At 35.0% G+C, this 24,404-nt stretch overlaps 2 protein-coding genes across 11 annotated transcripts in view; one reads left to right on the forward strand and one right to left on the reverse strand.

Moving 5' to 3' along the window:
* The first annotated feature begins 11,564 nt into the window (after positions 1-11,564).
* Positions 11,565-22,261, forward strand: Syx17 (syntaxin 17). Of its 6 annotated transcripts, XR_015293456.1 has the most exons (8): positions 11,577-11,997; positions 12,063-12,258; positions 12,345-12,553; positions 12,624-12,840; positions 12,916-13,131; positions 19,319-19,554; positions 20,098-20,293; positions 20,618-22,261. XR_015293456.1 is itself a non-coding variant. In XM_086912713.1 (5 exons), exons 1-5 carry the CDS (start codon positions 11,866-11,868, stop codon positions 13,062-13,064), a joined length of 903 nt encoding a protein of 300 aa, XP_086768839.1. In that variant the 5' UTR covers positions 11,565-11,865; the 3' UTR covers positions 13,065-14,380. The 6 variants fall into 6 exon arrangements, 2 of the variants coding, with proteins under 2 accessions (XP_086768839.1, XP_086768840.1); XR_015293455.1 differs by having other exon boundaries at positions 20,098-22,261; XR_015293458.1 differs by having other exon boundaries at positions 11,583-11,997; positions 12,345-12,469; positions 20,098-22,261.
* LOC100867566 (puratrophin-1) overlaps positions 16,011-24,404 on the reverse strand; it is a 344,145-nt gene continuing 335,751 nt past the window's right edge. For 4 of the 5 annotated variants that reach the window (XM_086912709.1, XM_012486434.3, XM_086912708.1 and 1 more), the window contains 10 exons: positions 20,595-21,036; positions 20,079-20,331; positions 19,605-19,680; positions 19,347-19,520; positions 18,720-19,091; positions 18,390-18,533; positions 18,090-18,303; positions 17,900-18,016; positions 17,581-17,784; positions 16,011-17,480 (listed from right to left, as the gene is read on the reverse strand). In XM_086912709.1, the coding sequence (XP_086768835.1) occupies positions 17,254-17,480; positions 17,581-17,784; positions 17,900-18,016; positions 18,090-18,303; positions 18,390-18,533; positions 18,720-19,091; positions 19,347-19,520; positions 19,605-19,680; positions 20,079-20,331; positions 20,595-21,036 (2,223 nt within the window). In that variant the 3' untranslated portion in view covers positions 16,011-17,253. The remainder of the gene's footprint in view (positions 17,481-17,580; positions 17,785-17,899; positions 18,017-18,089; positions 18,304-18,389; positions 18,534-18,719; positions 19,092-19,346; positions 19,521-19,604; positions 19,681-20,078; positions 20,332-20,594; positions 21,037-24,404) is intronic. The other variant, XM_086912707.1, reaches the window with a different exon arrangement.

Below are 24,404 nucleotides of genomic sequence, written 5' to 3' on the forward strand. Positions count from 1 at the left end.
TGTGATATCTTGTAATATTCATATACACGTAATTTCTTGTACATGTATATAAATAAAAAGATCGTTGAACCCATGTTTCCAAGGCCAGCGTAGATTCTTCAAAGGATAAAAGAGAAAAGATCCCTTTGACGCAATATGGGGTTGCAGAGCGGCGATATTATCGCGTAATACGAATAAGGGTCCTCCTCCCCGTTCTATCTGCTCGTCGAGGACGATCATCAAGGGCGAGACAGAGGAAAGTTGTCACGGTCCACGAGCGAAATACAAATATGTTTGGTGGGGATCGAGGAATGTCGTTAGAGAACTTCCGTCAGGAAACGTATTGCCGGTTAAACAATTGAACGTTTAGTCACCACCCGTTGGAGACGGGTCCCTTTGTGCGCGATACATTTCGAGAGCCGGACAACAATCGGTGCACAAAGTTTGAAAAGTCGTGTTCCGGAAAGAAGCGAAACGAAAGAGAGAGAAAGAAGAAGGGTACAAATAACTCGATGGAATGGTGCGAAGGTGAGACGATAAATTTGCTATGGCGACCGAATATCAAACAAGTTCGGTTAACTTTTTTAATCTGACGGCAATTCGAATGTTCCATCATCGAGATCTGTCCATCGTTCTGCAGGCCACGTTCGATGATATATAATAATAATAATAATCGATAATAACTTTGGGAAAAAACGTGGAGCTAATATTCGGCGAAACGAGATTCAATTAAACGACAATGAAAGATGCAGTTTACCAGGCAACACGTCCTGCTCTCGGAACATTTTCCCATAGAGACACTTGGCCGCGGAACCGTTTGATGCCAGATGCTGCCGCGGATATTGGATAAAAGTTCCGCGGAGAAAATAATTTCACAAGGCCGGCCAGCTCTGCTACTGTCTCGTCCACCCTCTTTTCCTTTTACTTCCTACGCCAGCCTAGGAACGCTTTTTCCCCCTCGGTGTTACGGTGTCGAGAAAGAAACTTACCATCGCGCCCTTGCCTCTCCCTCCCTCTTGGATTTCCTCGACTTGTCGTGTTTCTCTGTAGACAAAACGGGCGACGACGCCACCTGGCACTTAACATATATGGAAAAGTCCCGTTCGCAACGGCGAAACTTCGTCGTCCTTTCTCTCGCTTTCTTGTCCCGCCCGATTAAGAGGCACAAGTATTCAAGCCAAGACCAAGTGTCCTTTCCTTATCGGAATAAAGAGTGTTGCGTGGAATCGACGGAGATTTTCCAGCCAATGGAAAATGCTCGATCGTGAGAGATAATTTTAATTGATTCTTTGTAGTCCAATTTTTTTTTTTTTTTGGAAATTATCAGTTAAATAACAACGAGAAGACGAGATGTAAGAAATTTTTCTATTTCTAAATCATCGAGGAATTTTTTGAATGGAAGTAGATATTTTTATTGTCGCAACCCGCTCGATTCAGATCAATTGAACGTTTGATAGAAAGGTATGGAGATATAACTGTGACAAAACAATTAATGAAAAATATAGAAGACGTACAAATATGCTACTTATCATTTTGACTTGTCTTAGACTTAAAGAGGCAGTAAGTAAGTTATATAATCTCGTATTAAATTAAGTTTTAACAAAAAAATCAAATAACGACTTCCTTTTGTTTATTCTTATCAATAGTCGAAATGCTTCAATTACGAAACGAGACTACGGGGAGGAGTCGATCGACCGCAATTATCAGTAAGCGATATTCCATTGAGCACATTATCCCGAGCGAAACTGGCTGGCATCGAACTTTCACGACAAGTAGGATAGTCTCGAGCATGCGACCGCTGTTTATCGATAAACGCTTAATCGTCTTACTCGAGCGTACAGAAATTTAGGATATCTCTTCGGCGTCGCGGAATAACACGCGAAAATTTCGTGCCGCTTACCGACAAAAGCTAAGACGAGAGAAAGAGAGAATAATGTATAAATTGCGTGGAGCATCCGCGTTAAAAGCTTAATTAATGCTTAACGTTACGCGCTTACCGTGTTACCCACTTCTCTATCGTTCCAGTTACACGTAGAGGAGGAGAGGATGGTTGGCTCCATCCGAATCCAACGTGAACATCGAAGTTACATTTACCCGGCTCCGTGTAAATACGACGTTAGGATCCTACGTTATGACTTTCCAGTTCTGAAAATTAACCGGAGAATCGAGACTGCGAAACTAGTTCTGGGGGCCGTGCTGGCTTCACCGCGAGCGGCTGATGTTGCGGATATTAAGAGCTGATCAAACGGACTTCCGTTCCACGAATGAACACGAAATGTGATTTTATTGTTACCCTCCCAACTTCTTGGCCACCCTCTCCGGCTTAACTTTCGATAAAATGGTGGACGATCAACTTTGGAGTGGGCTCGTATATTTGGAGAATCGTATATTCGTGCAAGAGCATAGATGGCGCGACAGTCGTCTCGATAGAGGAAGGCCAGGTTAATCGAATCTCGCAAACTACGAAGATCCATCCCTATCGTATTTGAAGCTCCGCTTCGTTATTTGCTCGATACAATCATCGTCTTCTCATTGATAAACAGTCGATCTGTCGAAAGAGGAAGAGAGAGAGGAATGGCGGGAGATAGGTTTACATGCCCTTTGTTGAACGTGAAATTATCGAAGCGTAAAATGCAAGGCAAGGATGGTGTAGGTGCGAAAGATCAGGTTGAGCATAGTTCGGCCTTCTTCGATGACGTTTAATTAGTTTCCCCGATATTAAAAGCGAAAGAGAATATCGCGTGGAAATCGATAGGCATCAGTGCTTGCCTTTATCGTTGCCAATTCGCGTCCAAGCTCCGATCGGACGATTCTTCGATGCCCTTCCTTCCATTTCTTGGCTATTTATTTAATTGTTTCTCTTTCTAGTTTGATCGCCATTCTCCTCTCCTCGCTTTTGCGCTCGTCCAATTACCTCATGTTTCCATTCTAGCTAGTCGTTTTCACAGATATTTACTCTTCCGTCTGATCGTTAATTAGCGAAATCGAGGTGCCGCTTTCTGTTTGTACAGAGCACTTCTGTTACTTTCGTTTTCGCATATTAAAAATAAAACTCTCATCGATCTTCTCTATTCGCCTATCCACAAGTCAATCAAAAACAGAATAATTTTCCGTTATATAATTTGCATTTTACATTTTTGCAGAAATTTTAATACTTAACGAGCAAATGGAAAAGTGGGCTTTCCCCGACAGAGCGTCTAACCACAGAATCCGTAACTACCTGGCCGAGCCAATTTTGACCGTCTCCGCTGGTGTCGACACGGATCGGTGTCGCGGATAGTTGGCGTAACAACCGTCCAAATTAGGCCATTGTAACACGGCCCGTCCGGGGAATTAATTAATACGCGAATCATCAAGGATGTCCCCGATTATTGGCCGACGCGGCGGCCCTCCATTATTCGACGCGCGATCACCTCGTGCTCGCGTTGCGGCGTCGTTAACGATGTGGAGCGATTCGATAAATGTTTGCCCGTGCTACAATGCGCCCTGCAGACGTAGCCACGTTTGAAAGGATCCCCTGAAATTGCGGTAAATTACCGGCCACCGACGATTGTCCCGCACGGATTTGTTTGAGGCACGGTTTGATACGTGCTGGGAATCGGTTGATAGATTTCCGAGGCTTATTGTACGATGGCCAGTGGCGCGTCCTGCCGACTCGAGGATGCGAAATTAATGGTAATGCTAGGAAAATTTGTAGGCGTTATCGGTTTGCGGGTCTCGCTTTGCAATGGTAATAAACAGCGCGATTAGTGGATATCGATTAACCATTCCTTTGAATAATTTCTAGATCGATCAGAATCGGTGATAAAATTGTTTCGCTCGGATCGTACGAGGAGGTATTTATGACAGGTTTAAATTTGAAAGCATCCACTTTTTAACGCGTGAAAATTATTCTGTTTCTCATTATCGTGCCAGGTTCGGGCAAAATGTATTGTTAATTTTACATTTCGAGTGGCGATTAGATAACCAGATTGGAAGGTATTAAATATATTTAAGTGTTTACATTGACAGAGATCAACATTGTTTCTTAAATGGAATATGTTCTATTATTCACTTTCATTATTGCAACGTGTATACTTCTAAAAATATTTCGATTAATTAATTTTAGAACAAGATCTATATCTTTTTTTTAATTACAGAAGAATTATTTCTGCCATAATTAACAAACATATAAATTAACGTTAAGCCTAAGATTATTTTTGGAAATCACTGAATAATACTTGTTGTAAATTTTGTTTCTTGTTGTAAGCAATATATGATTATCTCTTTACATGAAATTTATTAATTTTAAATTTTTATTTTCATAATTTTAAAAAATGTGCAAACGCCTTAAAATTTAATTATTTTCGCGATAATACATTATTTTTAATCATACTCGTACGTAACGTATATATCATAAGTCGGTTCCGTGCATATGCAAATTACAAATTCCGATTAAGTGTCAACTGTAACGATAGAACGAATAAAGAGTTACTTTCGGTTCTTCAAAAGCCGCCATCGCGCTTTTCAGGCTTATCGTTAAAAAGACGTTGAAAGGGGATGGAAAATTAATTAAGAAATTATGATGAAAAGGAAGCGTGTGTATAAATCCATATAAGATAAAAGCGTGGAAAGAAAACGAACTGGAAGTTAATCACGTGTGTATACCCACGTATAATTATTAGATAAATTCAGTTGGTTCATTAATCAAAGATAAAAAGGTGGTTACTATGGGCGAACTAATATAAATCCGGCATGGGAAAGAAGTTCGTTTTATCGGCCGTGACAAAGCGATTACCGGCGTTATTTACTCACCGACAGAAATAGCACAAGTAGCAATACATTATCCTTAAATGCGGCGAATTTGTTCCCTCATAGCCCGGAATCTATTTTACCGCGGCGCGATGATTCTCCTGGCAAACGTACAACCCTGATAACGTCCTGTGAAATCATGTTAAATTTCTCGCTTTACAGATTTCCTGTTTCTTCCCTCGCAACGCAATTAATAAACTGTTAATTTTTTTATCGAATAAGCGAATAATGTATGCATATTGCTATATTTTGGATACGTAATTGTACGGTTGAAAATATCCATAGCCTGCATTGCAAGAAAATTCTGATTCTTGTTGAGAACGCTTATAAAGTTATTCGAAAGGACAAAAAATATTGAAATTTTACGATCGTTGATTTTGATCTCGTTTAAATGATATTTGAAATGATATTCATAAAATTTCAATGAAAAGTTAAAAAAATTAAATTTTTGCAACGTAGAATACAAATATATTCTGCGATTAATTAATATATGTATAAAATATTAATGTATCTTCGAAGAATCGATTTTAAAAGTCAAAACAAAAGTTAATATTATAAAAAATAATATTGTTTCTATTGATAAATTAGTAAAAAATACCTTATTAATTAATAAATAATTTTAAATAATATATTTTGCCTTAGATAAAAATGAAATAGATTTTATTTATAGAAAAATTTTCTATTAAGAAACATTAAATTACAAATTTTGTATATATATTGGAAAGTAAACGAAAGATAGATAAAAATATTTATTTCAACAAAAATTTTAAAATTAATATTAAACAGTATCAGTACAAATTATACTTTATACTTCTTTTTATGCATTCCTAATTTTGAGATGTTCGTTGGAAAGTGATTTTCTTTCACAATCGATTTGAAAACTTTATATAAAATCATTATAACTATTTCTGTTTCGTTTCAACTTCGAAATTGTTCTCGATTCGATGTACGTATGACGTTCGAAATAAATCGTTGCCACAATATTTCCTGTGAAAACACACTTATCACGCACGAGTGATGCGTGCGAGGAAAAAAAAAAAAAAATAAAGAAAAAGAAGGAAGAAAGAACGAAGAGAAACAAAAAGTTGGGGAACGAAGGGTAACGTTTGGTCGATTGAGTCACCGGTGTCAGCGTGAAATGTAACGAGATCGGACTTCTAATATCCTGTTCAAGAGAGGTTGGAGAGGGAAAAAAAACGAGTCAATTTCGAAAGTGGCAGCCGTCGCAGAGAAAAATTCGTCCCATTTATGATATTGAAATCATCACGATGGATTCACGGATAATTGTCCTGTCGTCTCGCTATTATTCAATTTCCGTCGACGTTGTAGAAAATCGAATGACATACAGGTAAGCGTGTCGATCTTGCCTCCCGTCACTATTCCGAGAAGAAATTGCCGCCTGTGCAATAACGCAATGAATTTATCGTATCAGATGCGTGTCGTTGTTGAAAAACTTTAAAGATAATATTTTTCTCTTTTATATAACGATTGATTTTAATATATCCCACCATTTTCGATCTCAAACATTTTGTTTTCCTTTTTGAAAATTATTATTATACATGGGAGAATGAAATATGCATTATGTTAAAACGTTTTATCATACAGCGTAGAAATTACGTTAAGACTACTTCCATTAGAACGAAATTACAATTTGTAAATTAATGATAAATTAATGATAAAATATCCATTAAATTTTCATTAAAATTAAAAAGGACAAATATCTCGATTGACTTTCAATTAAAACGAAATGAAATTCAAACTCGTGTGAAAAATTGAAATCATCTTCGAATTGATACACGATTCGTCACGCAGCATATATATACAATAAAAAATACCACAAAGTAGTTAAAAAATATATCTGAAAACAATCTACCTACAAAAACCTATTCGTCCAAAAATCGCACCAATTCTAAACTTCTTGGAACAATCCCAAGCAAATCACCAAGGGTTTCGATAAAGATTAACAAATTTCGTCCATTCCTTCATCTTTTTCCTTTTTTTTTTTTTTTTTCCCTTATCGCCAGACGGCCAGACGGAAACATTCTTCTTCCTTTCAGATCATCGACAGACACGAATGCCGGAGACACGCGATTGTCGATGGCAGATCCTTTTTCTTCCGAGTGCACGATTTTCAGGGAGGGAGTGGATCGGTTTCATCGGATGCAGATTTAATGCCGTGCACGACGGAAAACTGATAGGTACCCATTGAATATCGGGCTTATATCGGTGGACGCCGATACTTTATACGGCGTTATTGAAATATCGTCGCGAGGAGAATTATTGCCACTCGCGTGCCGTATCTACTCCCCCAATCCGCCCCGCTACATCCTTCCCGTTTCGCGTTCCATATCCTCCGTTTCTTTCTCTCCCGCTAATGCCGGGCGTTCTGCGAATTCTTGGCGAAGCATGAATACGTGTAATGGCCGCAAAAAGGGGAGGGCAGTAAATTGTACGTGTCGTTACATTCGAGTTTCCGCTCGAGAGAGGAGGATTTGTTGCTGGCGCCTCGTGCGTGCCTTCTCTCTCTGTCTCTCTCTCTCCCCTCTTTTAATATTTTAACGAGGGCGCATACAAATAAGAGATTCCAGAAATTATATATATATTAAAACGTAGAAATGGACGATTTCGAATGAACTTCACGCATTTTTACTTTTTACATTTTACACTTACTTTTTTATATTCGTTTATTTATGCACACACTTGTGATGCTGTTTCTGTCTCTTTTCCATCTTTTATAGGGATGAAACGAAATTTGGATTGTGTTAATACGCGATAATTATAAAAACGTGTCGCTTTTTTTCCTTTTCGATTGCTCGTCGTGTCAGTGGATGAATCTCAATGGGATTCATTATTTTCAGAAAACTTCGGCTCTCCTGTCGCTGGTTCGGTAGACTGGTTAAATCGGATATCCGATGAAAATCAGCAAACCAATTTACTCGATATGCCTGAACGATCTTTCGGCTGATCAATCTGTTTCGGACACTCGAATTAGCCGTTTGCATGAATTAATTTACAGGCGCGCCAAGTGTTTACCTCCATCGCGTCCGACATTTTTTTAATATTCTTACACGCGAAACGAGAATTAAAATCTCAAAATGTAGAGAGTGTTAAAATATATTCGCGGGATATGTGTTTGAGGAATGAAATTTTTTAAACCAAAACATAGAAGAGTATAGAGTATATAAAAATATTCGTGATCTATTCGTTAATTAATATATCAATTAAAATTAAGAATTTCAACATTGAATATTTCATATAATTTCATCCCTAAGATCTATGATCCGCCAAATTGATCGCAATTTGAAGCCTTTAAGGCAAGAAACTGAAAAAATAAGAAATTTAGCCATAAACGTGTGAGAGATTGGACTTTTAAACGCGCGCCTTTAATTTCCTCCCGATCTGGGTTGAGCGCGTTTTACACGCGGGTGTAGATTAATTAAATCGTCGACGCTGATCCGCGACATTGTCGCCGGGCTGTAATCCAACGACTCACCTCACAGTACCAAGACATGGACGAAATCCGCTTTGGCGGCGAAGGCAGCGATTTAATTAATATGAACGTCGCCGTTGTTGATTCAAAATGGATGCAATGACGCGTTCAGTTATATAAACTCATTGTCGCACGTTTCCAAATCATGGAAGTTTCGAGGAGACTTTCGAAAGGCTTCGCTGAACCAACTCCGTTCTATTATCTCGCGTATTATACTTCGCATATTTTACATCATCATCATCGTCGTCGTCGTCGTCGTCGTCGTCGTCGTCATCAGGTGTGATGATCTATGTTTGAAATTTGCATATTCTGCCGCTTTTATTGAACGGCTCGCTCTTCGATGGAAAATGAATCTCGCCTGATCCAAGCGCGACACGCGTTGACTTAACGTTATTACGTAGCAGCGATGTCATTTAATCGCGAGTGAGCTGCAAGTGGAAAGTGCTTTCTAAATGAAAGATCGTTCGATGAATTTTCGCCGATAAAATTGGAGAAATTGGAGGAGCTCGAGGAAAATTGAACGATCTCGATGTTAACGTGATTTGGAATATTTTTAGAAACGCGTGTCGAAAATAAAATTATTCTAGAATAGCTTTAAAAAAGGAATTGAAGTTAGGAAAAATGTTATTTAATTGGATATATGAAATTAAAACTGTCGGAGACAAATTTTGAAAATTGAGAAAAAAACGAATGATCTTTAAAGAGATTCATTCGTTTTTGTTTTTCTATTTCGATGATATTAAGATTAAAAATTTGTTACGATATATAAATAATTATTCATTCTCAAAATAGGGATATAAAAATATAATTAATACACCATAAGTATTTTTGATCCATAATAGAATATCTCTCTTTTAGATCATAAAACAAATGAAAATACATGAATAATTATTCGTTTCGTTTCTTCTAAAATTGTTTCTTTAATGAAACGAAAAATAAAATAAAATAAAATCTAATAATTTCTTTATAAGAATTTCAAAATAGAATATCATCTTGAAAATTCCCTCTTCGAAACGTTCTTTCTAATTTCAATGTTTACCATCGTGCATTTCAATGCTTTATCGATTTTGGATCTTTAATTAGGAACTCGAAAGTGATATTATTTCATAACATAGGCACGTATTCAGCATTCGAGTTTCCTCGAGAATAGAACAGTCTAGGAACAGTCGCAACTGTTTCTTCATTCGTTTGTTCGCATTTAATAAATCCCATTTCTCTATCTGAATATTTTATCCAAAACAGAAATCGTAATTCGTATAATCTAATAATGAAATCACTGCTTTCGAACGAATTAATATCACCTTACTTCCTCAATGTTTATCAAAAATGTATTTGTATATTAAAATAATTTTATATTCGAATTTTCCTTTTGTTAATTTTCTTTAATCAAATAATCGTGAATCCTTATAATGTATTGAATTATTTATTGAACAATTTATTGATATTTCTTTGTTAAAGTTTCAAAAGAACATGGATCTAATAAGAGTGAGGATGAATGTTTTGATGAAAAAAATAAAAAATATTAAAAAGAGATCGATGATACATTGATCTGATTTTGCGATACGTTCGTATCCATTCCTCTCGTTGGGTCTACAGCTAGTTAGAGGTCTGTACCAGTCTGATTGCAGACAAGCACGTTGCATTCTAATGAGCAATACCTTCTTACACTGGCATACACACACACACACACACACACACACACACACAAAGCATAGATCTCCGTTGCTCACGTCTATTTTTCATTTCCTGTTTTATCTTGTTTCGCCTTTCGTTCCCAAGCTAATTGTTTTATTGGAAAAAATCGAGACGATTGCCTTCTTTGCAAAGAAAGAACTGTCTGGGAATAATGGGAGTCAAGTCTGCAGGAAAATAAAGTGAGGAAGCAGAAACAGACGAAGAGAATATAGTAATTAAAAGAAAAGAGACGAATGGCGATTTTTATTTAACTTGTATAGAATTGAATTACTTTTTTCTGACATATTTCTTCTTCATTTGATATGAATGTAAATTAGAATGTAAACTAAAATTAAATTAATCCAAATCAATCCAATCATCTATCACATAGATATTAAGAAATATCAATTGAATATAAATCTAAGAAGACAAATTTCTCAAAATTTCAATTCTATCATATTCATTTTGGATTTATTTCATTATCTTTTTTTTTATTAATCATTTAAGCTCTCGATGAAGATTTAATGTTATCACACGAAGAATAAAAAAAAACTGTAAAATTTTCTTTTCGCAAATTAAAAGAATATACGATGTCAAACATCGAATTATTCATCCGAGCAGTAATAACAAAAGGGAGAATATCGAGATGGCCTATAGTAATTTGAACACCGTTTTCAAATAAGAGGTCACCAGAAACCGGGACAAAATGGTTTCCTCCACCCGTATATATGACGTATGGTGGTTAATGGAAGCTCATAGGGTAGGCGGGAGTGGAAAAACGAGGGAAAAGGTAAAGAGAGAAACAAGAAGGCGAGTAAAACGGAGATGGATGGTGGTATGGTAGAGGGACGAAAGAGAAGACTCGATTACACGTCACTGGCAGCCCAGAGCCTATTTGGTCGCAATCGGTTTTTCATTACCGAAAGCTTCATCGGCTTTATACCGAATTGTACATTCGGCGAGCCCTCGTGAAACTCATCAAGATCGTACGTCCTTTTGGAACAGCGTTTTGCGACTTTCTGGCTGATAGTGAACGAGTAGCTATTGTTTAACTCTGATAGAACTTGAATTCGAGACGCATCGAAATTCTCAGTACAATTGGCTAACTCGATGGCTATTCAAAAGAAAAAAGTATAGATGTAATAGTACAGAAGATAATAAAGTTTATATTTTTTCTTTCTTTTTTTTCTTTTTTTCCTTTCGCGTGAAATTATATATCTTAATAAAAAAAGAAAATAAAAAATTTAATATAATTGAAAAAGAAATAAATAAGCAGAAATAAAATAGCTTCAATCTATCTTCGACTCATTTCATCAAATGTAAATTATTTATAAACTTAAAAAGCCTCAATAGACATTTTTATATAGCAATTTTTGTTTGTTTGGTCTATAGAATTGATCTTTTAAAAATGTTAGCATATTAATATATATTTATGCTGCTTTTTGTATAAATAAAAAAACAAAATTGTAAAAAAAATAGAAATTCATGTTAATAAATCAAAAACTCATATTTTTTAATTATTGATAAATTAATTTCATTAAAAAAAAATATTTTTTGTATATAAAATATGAATGCTGCCATCTATACAATATAATATGAATTATTTTGAGTTAACTATTTGAAAATTAGTACAGATGGCATTGATGCTAGTAAATGATTGTAAGTATATTACAGCGTAGAAATAATCAGCTGATTGGTTATCTTTTTTGATTGATATACATAAAAATAAATTGATCGTGCAACAAGCTATTATAGCTTCTATAATATAAATGTTTAATATTTTATTAAAAAAGAAATTATTAACTTTAGTGTTTTTATAACATAATATGTTGTAAGTTAAACATCTTCAAAAAATTGTTTTAAGAATTATAAAAACAATTTAATGCAATTGGATAAAACAGACAAAACTTTGTGTAAGACGACATCGAAACATGTCGTCCTCACCAGAAAATATTGCTATAAAGCAACCTATTAGACGCTTAGAAATTCAAATTAATAATTTCAATGTGGCAATACCACATCATGTTGATTTGTTGAAACGACATAAAACTAACATTCAAAAAGTAAGTAGTAAATCAAATCATTAGTTAAATAATAAATGTTTGCATAATGTTTTGTTATAATATAGTATCAAGCACAACATGATTGGGAAAAAATGCGTAGAGAACACATAAATGTAGCAAGAATTATAAAACAACTCAAAGAACTTTTATATCAAATGGATACTTTAAGAGCTCATGTTCTTGATTCTGATATTAATCAATTTGATAAACTGACTGCTAATGCACGTGCGAGTATTTTAAATGCAATAAAAGAATATATGGGTAAAATAAAATTATATTTCGTATTAAAAAAGATTACTTACATTACTTGAAGTTGTTATATGAAGTTTATTTATATTTGCTTGTAGAATTAGAGTTAAATTTGCCCATGTCACCAGAATCATCCATAAATGAAGATCAAGCCAATAGTCATCCACTTGACAATACATATATCCAGCTTCAAAAAGAACAACAGGACTTGCAACATCAGGAGGCATGTCTGCATGCTTGGAATACCTTGCAAGGAGATATACATCAATTACATCAATTATTTGTTGATTTTAACAAAATTGTTGATGTAAATTATCTTATTTATTGATATTTATTATTTTTTGCTCATACATATAATTTTCTTTTTTTATAATTAGGATCAAAAGGAATTAGTGAATTCAGCAGAAGATGATATAGTGGAAGCAAATGTAAATGTCAAAGAAGGAGAAAAATTTCTTGAAAAAGCTGCTAGATACAAAGTTGCTATGTATCCATTAGCAGGAGCGGTAATAGGATCTTGTATTGGTGGACCAATTGGTTTATTAGCTGGATTAAAAGTTGGTGGACTAACTGCCATAGGTTGTGGTATTTTAGGTAAATTAGTGCATATTAGTGCACTATTACTATAATATGAATTCATAATATTTACAATATTTCTTACAAATACAGGATTTACTGGAGCATCTATATTAAAGAAAAAAGAAATAGAAATGCAGAAATCAAAATCTGTTGTAACACACGAATTGACTGAACAAAAACCTATACAAAGATCAACATCTCTTCCTGAAAATTTAAAGGAAACTAAGAAAGAATTATGACCCATGCCAAAATGTGATATTATTGAGAATAAGAAAAAGAATGCCTGCAGTGTTGTTTAATGCTAAGGTACTGATATTAAGAATATATATAAATGTGATGTTTATATACAAATTTTAATGACTAAAAGTTGTCATTTTCTGTAATTTTAAATAAGAAAATAATTTTATATAAACATAAGTCATGTAGAGATTCATTAAGAAATTGTAGCAGAAATATGAAATACAAAGAAAGCAATAATATAAATAATTAATAAGATCAATAATACTTATCTTCAATTTCTTTATGTAAATTAAAATAAAACAAAGTGAAAATTTGTAAAGTAATAATTTCTATTTTTGTTGTTAATATTATATTATCACGAATAATAGATGTTTTTTAAGATAGAGAATTAATTATTTTTTATAAAAAATAAATATAAATATTATTAATCTTATATTATAGTGTGAGTATCAATCATGCATCTACTATAATTTCTTTTGTATTTCATATTTTTGTTATATAATTATATTTTCTTTCTTAAATGTTTTTTTAATAATAAAATTTCAAATAACCTATGTATTTATAACATTTTTTTCTTATTTAAAACTATAGAATATAGTGACAACGTTTAACGTTAAAATTTTAAACATCCTATATATGTATATCTTAAACTTTTATGTTTGAAATATTAAGGAATGTTTTTTTCTATATATATATATATATATATATATATATATATATATATTTATATAAAATATTTAAAAATTATCAAGAATTACGGATAAATATTTCTATTAAAAGGTTTGTGATTTTTTTAAGATAACAGGTGACAAAACTTATTAAATTATACGTTTTTATTATGTGAAAGAATATTATGAAATTTTCTGCTGGGATCAAATTTTATTATTAAAATATAAGAAGGTCCTTGTAAAAAATTTCTTTATATTATAAAAAATAAGTCTTTTTATACACTTCTATGACACATCTACAATTAAAAGCATGACAATTAAAAGTATGACAAGCAAATATCTTAATATTGATACTATTTAAATGAATAAGATTACATTATTGCAAATATATCAACTATGCACATGGCGATAATTAAATTTTTTCAGAAATATGTACTTACAATGACATAAAAATACTCTGTAGTTTATGGTCCGGCAGAATCGATGAAATATAGCACTTTTATTGCTATTAGACACGTCTTTCATATGCTTCTTACATATTTTGTATTTATAAAATATGTTAAAAGTATCAATTGTACACAAAAACTGAAAGCCTATTGTTGTTTGTAAAGAATGTTTGAAAACAAATAAAATATTTATATCACGAATATATAACGAATACCTTAACCGAGTTTAAACGATAAAAATTTTACTTCATCAATAACGGAATACGTTTCGATTTACCGCGCATCGATTTATGATTTGAACTACTACCCGAGTATCGATTAATACATTCGATATAACATGATGCACAATTTCACACATATGTACCAGTGATTAAACTTTATACGTAATTTTTGAAGTAAACACACTATGAAATAAGCAATTATGCATTATTTATATTTTTATATGGCATTTTGAAAACAAGGTATGGAACAAAATAGATAAAAAATTAAAGATTTTATCTTCGCTACAAAAGGCACCCAATACAGTATATTTAGCAAGTAATAAAATACATCAGTGTTAGACACAGTACAATACTGAAATAATCATGTTATTAATGTAAATATATAATATATATATATACATTTCGTTATAATGATGCGAATAAATCTATAGATTAAAACAATCTATTTAAAAAAATATTAATAAATATCTACGAGCGTGTACACACAATTAAGTGACTATTTGTGTATCTTAAGGTACCGTGTTATTCCTTACTATCATTATTAAATTCGACATCCCTAATTTAAAAGCAACAACAAACAAAAACTATAGAAAATAGAATATTTACTTTTGTTTCGTTTAGTCTCACTTTCGAAGAGCGGGATGCTCAGCCGGATGCACCGATTTCGTATGGCATGCTCGCAATTTTCTATTCGATTTCGATCCATCGAATGATAGTTTCGATTCTCGAAAAATGTGATCGCGATATATAATACAATTAAAATACGATTTGTAAATAAAAGAAAACGATACAGGGATGCATCAGACTGTGCCAGGATATTTTTTTTTTTTTTTTTTTTTTTTTCATTAACTAACTATAATCTACAACTACATTTTCTAATATACCTTAAATTCTTCGATCGACCCCAAAATACGAACTAAACGGAATTTGGTCATTATCCATAAGATATCATTCAAATACCTTGGCAGACCTTGGCAATAACAATGGCTTGATCTCGACTGACTTGTTTAAGCAGTAACAATACAGAATTATATAACGGGATAATTACTGATTGCTACATGCGCTGTGATTTTACTTTCTTCGGTCGCTAGAGCTCACTAAGCGCATGACTATGATCAAAACCGATACAGGCGATTGTGTATTCTTGATTGAATTTTTTGAATTTGGAACAAGACGCAAAGCTTTTTATCGCATATGTAATTGAATTACGATATTGCGTACGAAAATTGCGATATATATTACGATGATATATGTCAATTTTATGCCAAAAAATATCAGTCAACGAACCATAATCGAACCTGCACAGTTAAAATTATAAATTTCTTGGATAGAAAGAAACTAACGTGAAAAACATATTTTGTGTGGACGCAACTTAATAGTTAAGCTTAAGCTAAACTTTTTAAAACGACCACACAATAATAATCATAAAAGAAATATTACTTAAATGTAGCTTGCTTCTCTTTTTTTCTAAATAGAGAAAAAGAAAAAGAGATAATAAGAAAGAGAAAGAGAAAGAAAAAGACAGAGGATAGAATTTGGCTTTTGTGTACAGGCCAGAGTTAGGTTTACATCTACAGGTGATAAAAGGTTTTACAAATGACTGACATAAAAAGAATATAATATTATATATATTTAATATATAATCTGGAAATAATATATATTTAGACTATCGGTTATATTACTTGTGGCTATATCGTATAAACCTTTAATATTACATTATATTACAAAGTGGTATGTATGTGTGCGCATTGTTTTGACATTCCTGAAAGGATGTGTTCTGTCGGACGCGCATTTTGTTGAAAACGCATTCGACAAGAAGACGAACAATGATTTTGATATTAATGGAATTCCTGAAGAGAATGATATGATATGAAATAACAATCGATCTTCAGGTTATATTAAAAAAAAAAAAAAAAAAAAATCTTTGTATACTCGACTATGACGTAATTTAACGATTACGTCTTCAATTCGTAGTAGTAAGCGCGAACACAATGTGGACATGGAATATCAATATTTATTCACTAAACATATAAATAAAGTATAAAAGTACCATACATAAATTGGTCGGTAATTCGAGATAATATTCTCAATCACTGATTAATCAGGAATGCCAATGTTTATGAGAATAATGGCAACCAGTGCATACTGTTTGCGATACTGCAGCACATTGTGAAACATGCAGCTATACACATATAGATTCTGTCGGAACACATTTGTATCTATGATCTTTCTCTTGAGCACGTTGGTGGATTTGAGGAGATAGTATAAGAAAATACACGTCGCCGTTACTTCTGAAAAATCAATGGTTTATAAAATTCAGACGTGATAACTATATATCCGATCGTTTATAGATCAATGAAATTCGAAGCGTATCAAAAGATAAATTCACTTGAAAGTTGAGCTTTCTGTCTGGGACATAAAGGTATACCGTGAATGTGTGTGAGCATATATATATATATATATATATATGCATGTGTGTTCCTCTTTACAAACTTTGTAACACGGAGGATCCGTTTTAAATCTTTTGCAAGAGGCGCTTGTTACGGAACTCACGTGATAAGCGTAATACAGTAATTTAATTGGACTGTGTGTTCACACCATTTTACACATCACTCATAGCTCATGGTCATTCATCGAACTATGATTGCCCAAGAAAAATACGCGCTCTAATACTCTCTATTCAGTTATACGTAGACGTTGCCACTTTCCATTGGAAAACTGTATGCAATTCGGGTGAATCACACTGCATTCACTATAAAACAACTTGCAAGTGAATCGACAACACGTATATATTATATATATATGTACTCTTCTATATCAGAGTCACGCCATCTTTTTCAGAGGGTGTAACACTTATAAATTAATAGACATGTCTTGATCATATGGTGTAAGATTCGTGTCGGACGAAGAAGCCGAGGTAACTGTTGCTGTCGCGGTTGCGCTGGTCGGTGATTGAAGAGGTGTCGATGTCGTTGGCAAATGGTAGGTGGGACTTTCCAGAGTAGAGTTCCAATGACTTCTTTCAGTTCCATCGCCACCATCATCCGAGACGATCGAAATATCAGCTATTATGCCACTCTCTGTAATTACATCAATATATCACTTGTAAAGATACAAATATTACTTATAATCGTCCGATTAAAAAAAAAAAAAAAGAAAGAAAGAACAATATATACATACCAACACTACATTGGCTATTGAGCGTAGTACTGCGATGATGAGGTCGAGGACTTGTATCCAAACCAAGATTCAGTGTCGTTGGAGGGCCGCTACTTCCGCCGCTACTCGATGATGAACTCACGGAAATAACACTGTGCGGCCTTCTGCTGCAGCGTCCCGAATCCTCTGACATTGATACTGCTATCGAGTTTCTAAATCTAGGTGCTATTTAATAGCAAAGAATTGAATTAATCGTTTTGCAAACTTATCAAACTTGACTCATATAAAATCACTTAATATAAAGCTTGTTTAAAATACTTGTAATAGATTGCAAACTTACTTTTCGAGAGTTGAGCTACACTAATAGAACGATCATTAATTTGATCCGCGCTAGGCCTAATGTCCAAACAAGGTTTATTTCCGATGCCCATGCTCGACATTTCCGCCAGGCGCACTTCTACCATCATAAAAAAACGTGTTCTCGTTAAATTGAGCCGCACAGGAAACTATATTTCAAAATGCAGTCGTACCTCTGTTTCGCAGCGCCTGTTTCCATAAAAGGTTGCTCAGTTCCTCCGTCCAGGCTTTCTTAATCTCTTCGCTTGCACACTGCAATGTGTACGTATCGCCTGGTTTCCTCTTGCGGAACCAAATCTCAAACTTTGTAGGTGAGTCCGCGATCACGGCTGTTAACCCGATATCCGTTGTTTTGATGCTATGCTTATAGATGTAGATATCGAGGTTCTGAAACGATCGATCAATTAGCATGCGATACATATCTATAAAATAAATATATGTAACTACTGTATCAAATTAAAAGATTGTCTCACCTTCCTGTCGGGGAATCTTCTCGCTTTGCTAAATAGGATAAGGTCTTCAAACAAGAAAACTTGTCGTAGGCACTTTTTGCCTTTACCCTGCCATACCAAGAACTCGTTTTGACGAAGTAGTCTTCCTTGTTCCTTCACGTTCACCTACAAATTACGTAAACATTATACCGTCTATAGTATCGCGGGCCTCCGACAAAGAACGCGTTACATACACTCCTCCATTTGCCATTGTTGAAACGATTGTCTCTTGTCTACTACATCGTTATTAGTTAGTTACATTACCGTGCGACTACGTATTACATTTTATTATGAAATACATCATGGACGTACATCGCAATCTCGCAGTGAATCCATCGCCAACAGGTCGTTTCCGTGACGTAACTGGAATCGTACCATCTGTTCGGCTGCCCTCAGTTCTGCTTCTCCCTCGACTATTGGCTTCATACCGTCGTCCTTCTCGTCCTTGTCGTCTTTGCCGGACATTTGTTCCGAGAGATCAGTGCCCGCTTTGACCAGCTGTTGCAATAACAGTGCGTACTTTCCCATTCGTTGAACTGGCTTCAATAGATAACTAGCTAGGTCCATCTTGTCACCAAGCTCGAGCTGCTTTTGCTTAAAGAACGCAGTGCCGTACTCGGCCATCAGGGAATCCGAATTTGGTTTGTTCTTGTTGTACAACGCGTAAAGATAGAATTTCTTCTCCTGCAACGTAAATAAGTAATGATTAATGTTATTAAAAAAAATTTTTTACTCAAACATCGAGTATTAAGATTTCACTTGACAAATTATAAAATTTATAGATATGTTTATTTCAACTTTTTCTTTTTCATTTATTATGTTTGGAAAAATATATAAATTTCACATAAATTTGGACCAATTTCGAGCAATGATCTATTATTTGTTAATACTTCTAAAATCAATGTACACAGGTAAAGAAGAAAGAAAAAAGAAACTCACGTGTCTAAGGAAGCATTGCCCCACATTCATTGGCGACTGCTCACATTGTTCCAATTCCCGTAAGAAATGCTGACCATGGAACTCGTATATCTTCTCGACGTTGCCGAAGATCACGTTGCGCTGTCCCCTGAGCGCCTGAGGAATGTCCTCTCTCACCAGCTCCGGAATATAATTCTTCGGTGACAAAAACAAGTGGTCGTCGTTAATGGTAAGATTAAATGCAACTCGAACTACGTTATACGTAGGTGAAACAGTTACCTCTATTATGTATTCGAGGGACTTCACGTAGTCTCGTTCGGTCTGTATCATTTCTCTCATTATGAGCAGTATTGTTCTGCAAGGTGAAATTCCTCGTTAACCACGGTGCCGTGCACGTAACAATTCCGCATAATCGCACGATAGAATTATTAGATAGATAAGCATTGTTAGCATGGCTAAACTGGGGAGAACACGGAAGAAGAATCATACGAAAACGTAACGTAGCGAAATCCGTCGTCTCTCCACATATATTGATGCAAAACACTTGTATATATTCCCGGTGAAAAGTTTTCAACAAGAATGTTAATCAGACTGGCAACTATGCTCATCCATTAATTGTACATTATACATGCATTTTATATATATATATAAACTTGTTACGAACGATAAAATGTAATTAAATAGAAATAAACTGGAAAATAATATTAGTTTAAACCAACATAATTATATTTCCAATAAATCATTATTACGTACTTTTTCGCCTTCATTCCAGGAGCGATGCTGGCAGCTCTGTGAAGGTGTGAGTTCACCGGTGGCTTTACCAGCCGTCTAGGAGCAGGACTTCGGGGTGGCGTTCGTGGTGGAGAGCAATCGAGCAGCTGTTCGGCGCTCTCTCGAAGCTCTGCAATGTTGTCCAGTACAGGCCGACCGCCGCTTCCTGTCGATCCTACGCTCTCCATGGGACAAGCGTACGATGCATTACTGTCGCTGTCATCCCACGAAGTTCCTGGAATAATTGTTCCAGAGAATAGTTTGCGCGGAACTGAATCTTGAAAATATTTTTCAGTCTTTTCGCTCTTTATCTTGAAATAATTTTTCATATCTTATTTTGAACGTTAACGCGCACGACGAGGTTGCATAAATTACACATGAGCATATTCGTATTAATAAACAAGTGTTTATCGGTTTTACAATAATTTACATAAATTATTCTTCTTGTATGTAGAATATAAAATATAAAATATGATAAAAACGACGAGATTTACGTACTCTTGGTCAAACTGTCTTCCCAGGAGGTGGCAGACTCCGAGGAGGATCTTCTTCTGGCGGGACTGCCAGGTGCGGAGGTGGTCCTCGCCATCTCGAGCGCTTCCGCACACTTGTTCCTGGCGATGCGGCATTGTTCCAGAAGGATTTCGTTACCGAGCTTCTCGGCGAGTGCCATCATTTCGGTGAAATGCTCGGGCGGCAAGGGTGGCCTGGCCATGAGGAACTGCTGGGCCCCTCGTTCGCCGGCAAGGCGTGCCTCCTGGGCCCACTCGTACGCCCGGTCTTGAAGCAGGCAACATCTCGACGTGTCTTCGAGGTACTCGCGCCTGTCCTCCAGCCGGGAACCGAATCCTCGAAGGTGATGCTTCAAGGATCTTGCGAGTTCGCGAAGTCCGCTCGCACTCGCCGCCTCGGCAAGGTCGCTTCCTTTGTCAAGATGTCTCTGGAACGAACAATTATTGCCTTTTTATTGTTTTTCATTATCGTTATAATTATTTAAAAAAATTATTACTAAGCTAAGTTCAATGTATACAAATGGACACGATTATTTATCATTTATTTAAAATACTTGTTTCAAAATTAGTTATATTTGTACAAATTCTCAATTATCAGAGATGATTTAACGTTGATTTCAAAACATTTTTAATCGAGGTTATCCGAAAAGGTTTATCGTAATGTAATAAATAATAAGTAGTCCCTTTTTATTTCATAATGACCGAAGATATCGAAGTTGTGCTATAATAAAAGATGCACGCTGTATCACCGTATACGGAAGATTGATTACTACAGAACAAACAGACGAGCATGTGATCCACGTTATTCATGGATTTATTGTTTCTTCTCGGTTCCCCCAGAACAATGTTTGTTCAGATTTGCCATGAATACAATATTGTGTGTAAACACACGAAAAAGTATTTCATCGGTCTGGGCGTAACAAAAGAGAACAATAAAGACCCCGCTTCTTCCTTCGGTGGAAACGATATCCTGTTCTGGGCGAATCGAACTGGAACTCCCGCGGTGCACTAGGGAACCGTGTCTAATGGCGAGACCATAAATCGACATATGGGGAAAGGAATCGCGGTGATGAGCGAGGGAGGATTGTTCGTCCTCCTCATTGTCTGTTTGTGCATGGAGACTGTTTACACAAAATCTACAGGGTGTTATCTATGAATGTCTACCATTGGTGCACATTTTTTATTTGAAATTTATCGATCGCAAAAGTACACCTTAATGAGTTTAACTCAATAAATTATATATAACAATAATTCATTTTATACGTGAAACGTTACGAATATATAAAGTATAATGGATTACTATTTAGAATACTCGAAGAGATGAAATCAATCCTTAAAATTTATCAAATTTCAGAATTTAATACTCTGTTATCGCATTGTCAAAATCTCAGATAGAATTCATATTCATAAGATTAAAAAAAAAAAATTATAAACATTTGATTGAAAAAATTTCTACGTATAATTTATTCTACATATAAACATTTATCAAAATCAAAATTTTTTAGGATTAAATGAATTTAATTGTAAGATAATATATGAAGAGTTTGATTAATTTTATGAATTGTTCTAATGCAACGCGATAATTATTATTTAAAAAATCATCAATTTTTAATCTCGATATATATAACTCAATGATGTTTTTTTTCCCAATAACTTTCGATTCGAGCGATGGGTTTTCAATATATTTTGTTATTATCGATACGCTTTTTCCCAGGTAGTACGTAGCAACGATCATGAAAGCATGAAATCCCATTGGACATGGATCAGTAACATCCTGATGATCCACAAGAACGATCTCGATGGAGTAGCCGTGACGAAAGCGTACATTAGAGCGTGTGATCCGTTCATAAATTAGACGCATGCAAGTGTGCGCCTGTAGTACAAATTTACGCCTTCGATCATGTCTATCTAATACTCTCCTTTAAATCCATTGAACCATAACTCGAATGGACGTTCATCCATGGCAGCTATTTGGATTAGCCGACGAAATTCAATCACGAGCCTTGCAGGGCGATTTCCAAAAAGAAAGGTTTCGAAGGGATAGCAGAAGGGATAGAGGATATTTAGAAAATTGGATTCGCCAGAAATACGCTTGATCAAAGTTTCTACGTTTCGTGCTTCACGGTCGATCGAAAGCGTCATTGGATCTCGAAGCTAGGGTAGAAAAATACCTCGCCTTTCTCTGTTTGCCCTTACTAGTCGGACACGTGGCTCCCTTAGAGTCTCTTAGGGCCATCGCAAATGCTTCTCTTTGCTTTTGGAACGAAGAATTGCGACACGTGCAGCGGTGCACGTTAACGATGGGTGTCGAGGATATCGTTGAAGTTTGATCCATAACTAACGAGCATTGCTAACTAACGCCGCCATAGAAATTAATCGTTTTCAACGGTATCGATATCGCTGAAATTTTATCAAGTGTAGAGCAGAGCTGGAAAAGTGTTACGTGGTCGGTAAAAGTAAGATCGCGTGTCAGATTTCTCGTAAAATTTGAAAAAATTTTTACGTCGAGTAGATTGCGATTATTATGTTCGCCAAGTAATCGAAATTATAAATCGATTATGTAACGTGTTAGTGGATATTTGACGATATCACAAAATATTGCATCGTTAAAAAATTAAATTTGAATTTCCCCTCGAGTTTCTTCGTGCCATATTATTTTCTACGTATAATATAATATTATAGAATTAAGTAAAATATATTGTTATAAACTATTGTAGAAAATTCTCATTACAAACCGTATCGTAATCAGCATGTCAATCTTTCGCACGGTAATTTCATGTTTACATATTCAGATCTAATTTATTCATACTTTCAAGTACGCTTTTCCGCTTCCCTCCACTTCGTGTAAAAATTTTTCTACAATTAAATTAACATAAAAACACATATTGAAATAATTTTCCCTCGAACATAACATTATTTTATCAAACCGATCAGTTTTAAAGAAACCCTTTAAACGCCAGTGTCTCGATACATCGAGACGCCAGTAATGAAAATGAATGGCTCCAATGCCATTGGCACGTAACTGGAATGCTTGACGAAGTTTCAATCAGGATATTGAACTTTTGTACACCATGTCGCTCGAATGGCTCTGCATTTCACGATGCGTGAAATATTGCCAAGGGAAACTGGCAAGGCGTTCTCTTCATCCTCACGCGTTTAATCAACGAAATCATCCCTATGCGGTTCTCCCTCGTGATCTTTTCGAACGGAAATCTCGAAATTCGAGTGGAAATTCGCCCGCATCCTTGTGACATCGAATGGCCCGCATTCGAAAGCGTGCGAGGGAAAAAAGGCAGCTATCGGCGTCCCCGTTATAGAAATCATTTCGCCTTACTTCGACGCAAGAAATTACCGCGAAAGTATGCGCGCGCACACCATATTTTTGCTATATTTCCATATTTATAAGCCACGGCTCGTACGTTCGCGGCTGTGTTTAATTAATTTACCGGAGACACGATAACCTGTTGGTCGAATTCTTTCATTGACTTTCATAACGCGAAAGCTTTTTGTAACGAGTCGTTTGATAATGTAGGTGTTTTTTTTTTTTTTTTTTCTTCTAATTCTGATTATTTCAGAAAGAATAATTTTGTCGGTCAAAAATGCATCGAATTAAAAATTTATTCCTTAGTATCTGGGTCGGTTGTTTGAATATGAACGAAATAACTTGATTTTTATTACAGTATATATAACGTAGTAAATATATTGTTAGTTTAATATTTAATTTAGTAGATTAATATTGTTATAACGTTCATTTTCGTTTCTCGAGAATAAAAGTATAACGCAATTGAATCGATTA

The sequence above is a fragment of the Apis florea genome, unplaced genomic scaffold, assembly GCF_048593485.1.
Source record: "Apis florea isolate Af1SG1 unplaced genomic scaffold, ASM4859348v1 contig_3493_pilon, whole genome shotgun sequence".
Taxonomy (NCBI): domain Eukaryota; kingdom Metazoa; phylum Arthropoda; class Insecta; order Hymenoptera; family Apidae; genus Apis; species Apis florea.

Bases quoted from the DNA above. Each gene is read 5' to 3' on its own strand.
- Syx17 (XM_086912713.1), top strand. From the start codon at position 11,866: ATGTCGTCCTCACCAGAAAATATTGCTATAAAGCAACCTATTAGACGC. The intron at 12,259-12,344 runs GTAAAATAAAAT...ATTTGCTTGTAG, and splicing joins TGCAATAAAAGAATATATGG to AATTAGAGTTAAATTTGCCC. The intron at 12,554-12,623 runs GTAAATTATCTT...TTTTATAATTAG, and splicing joins ATTTTAACAAAATTGTTGAT to GATCAAAAGGAATTAGTGAA.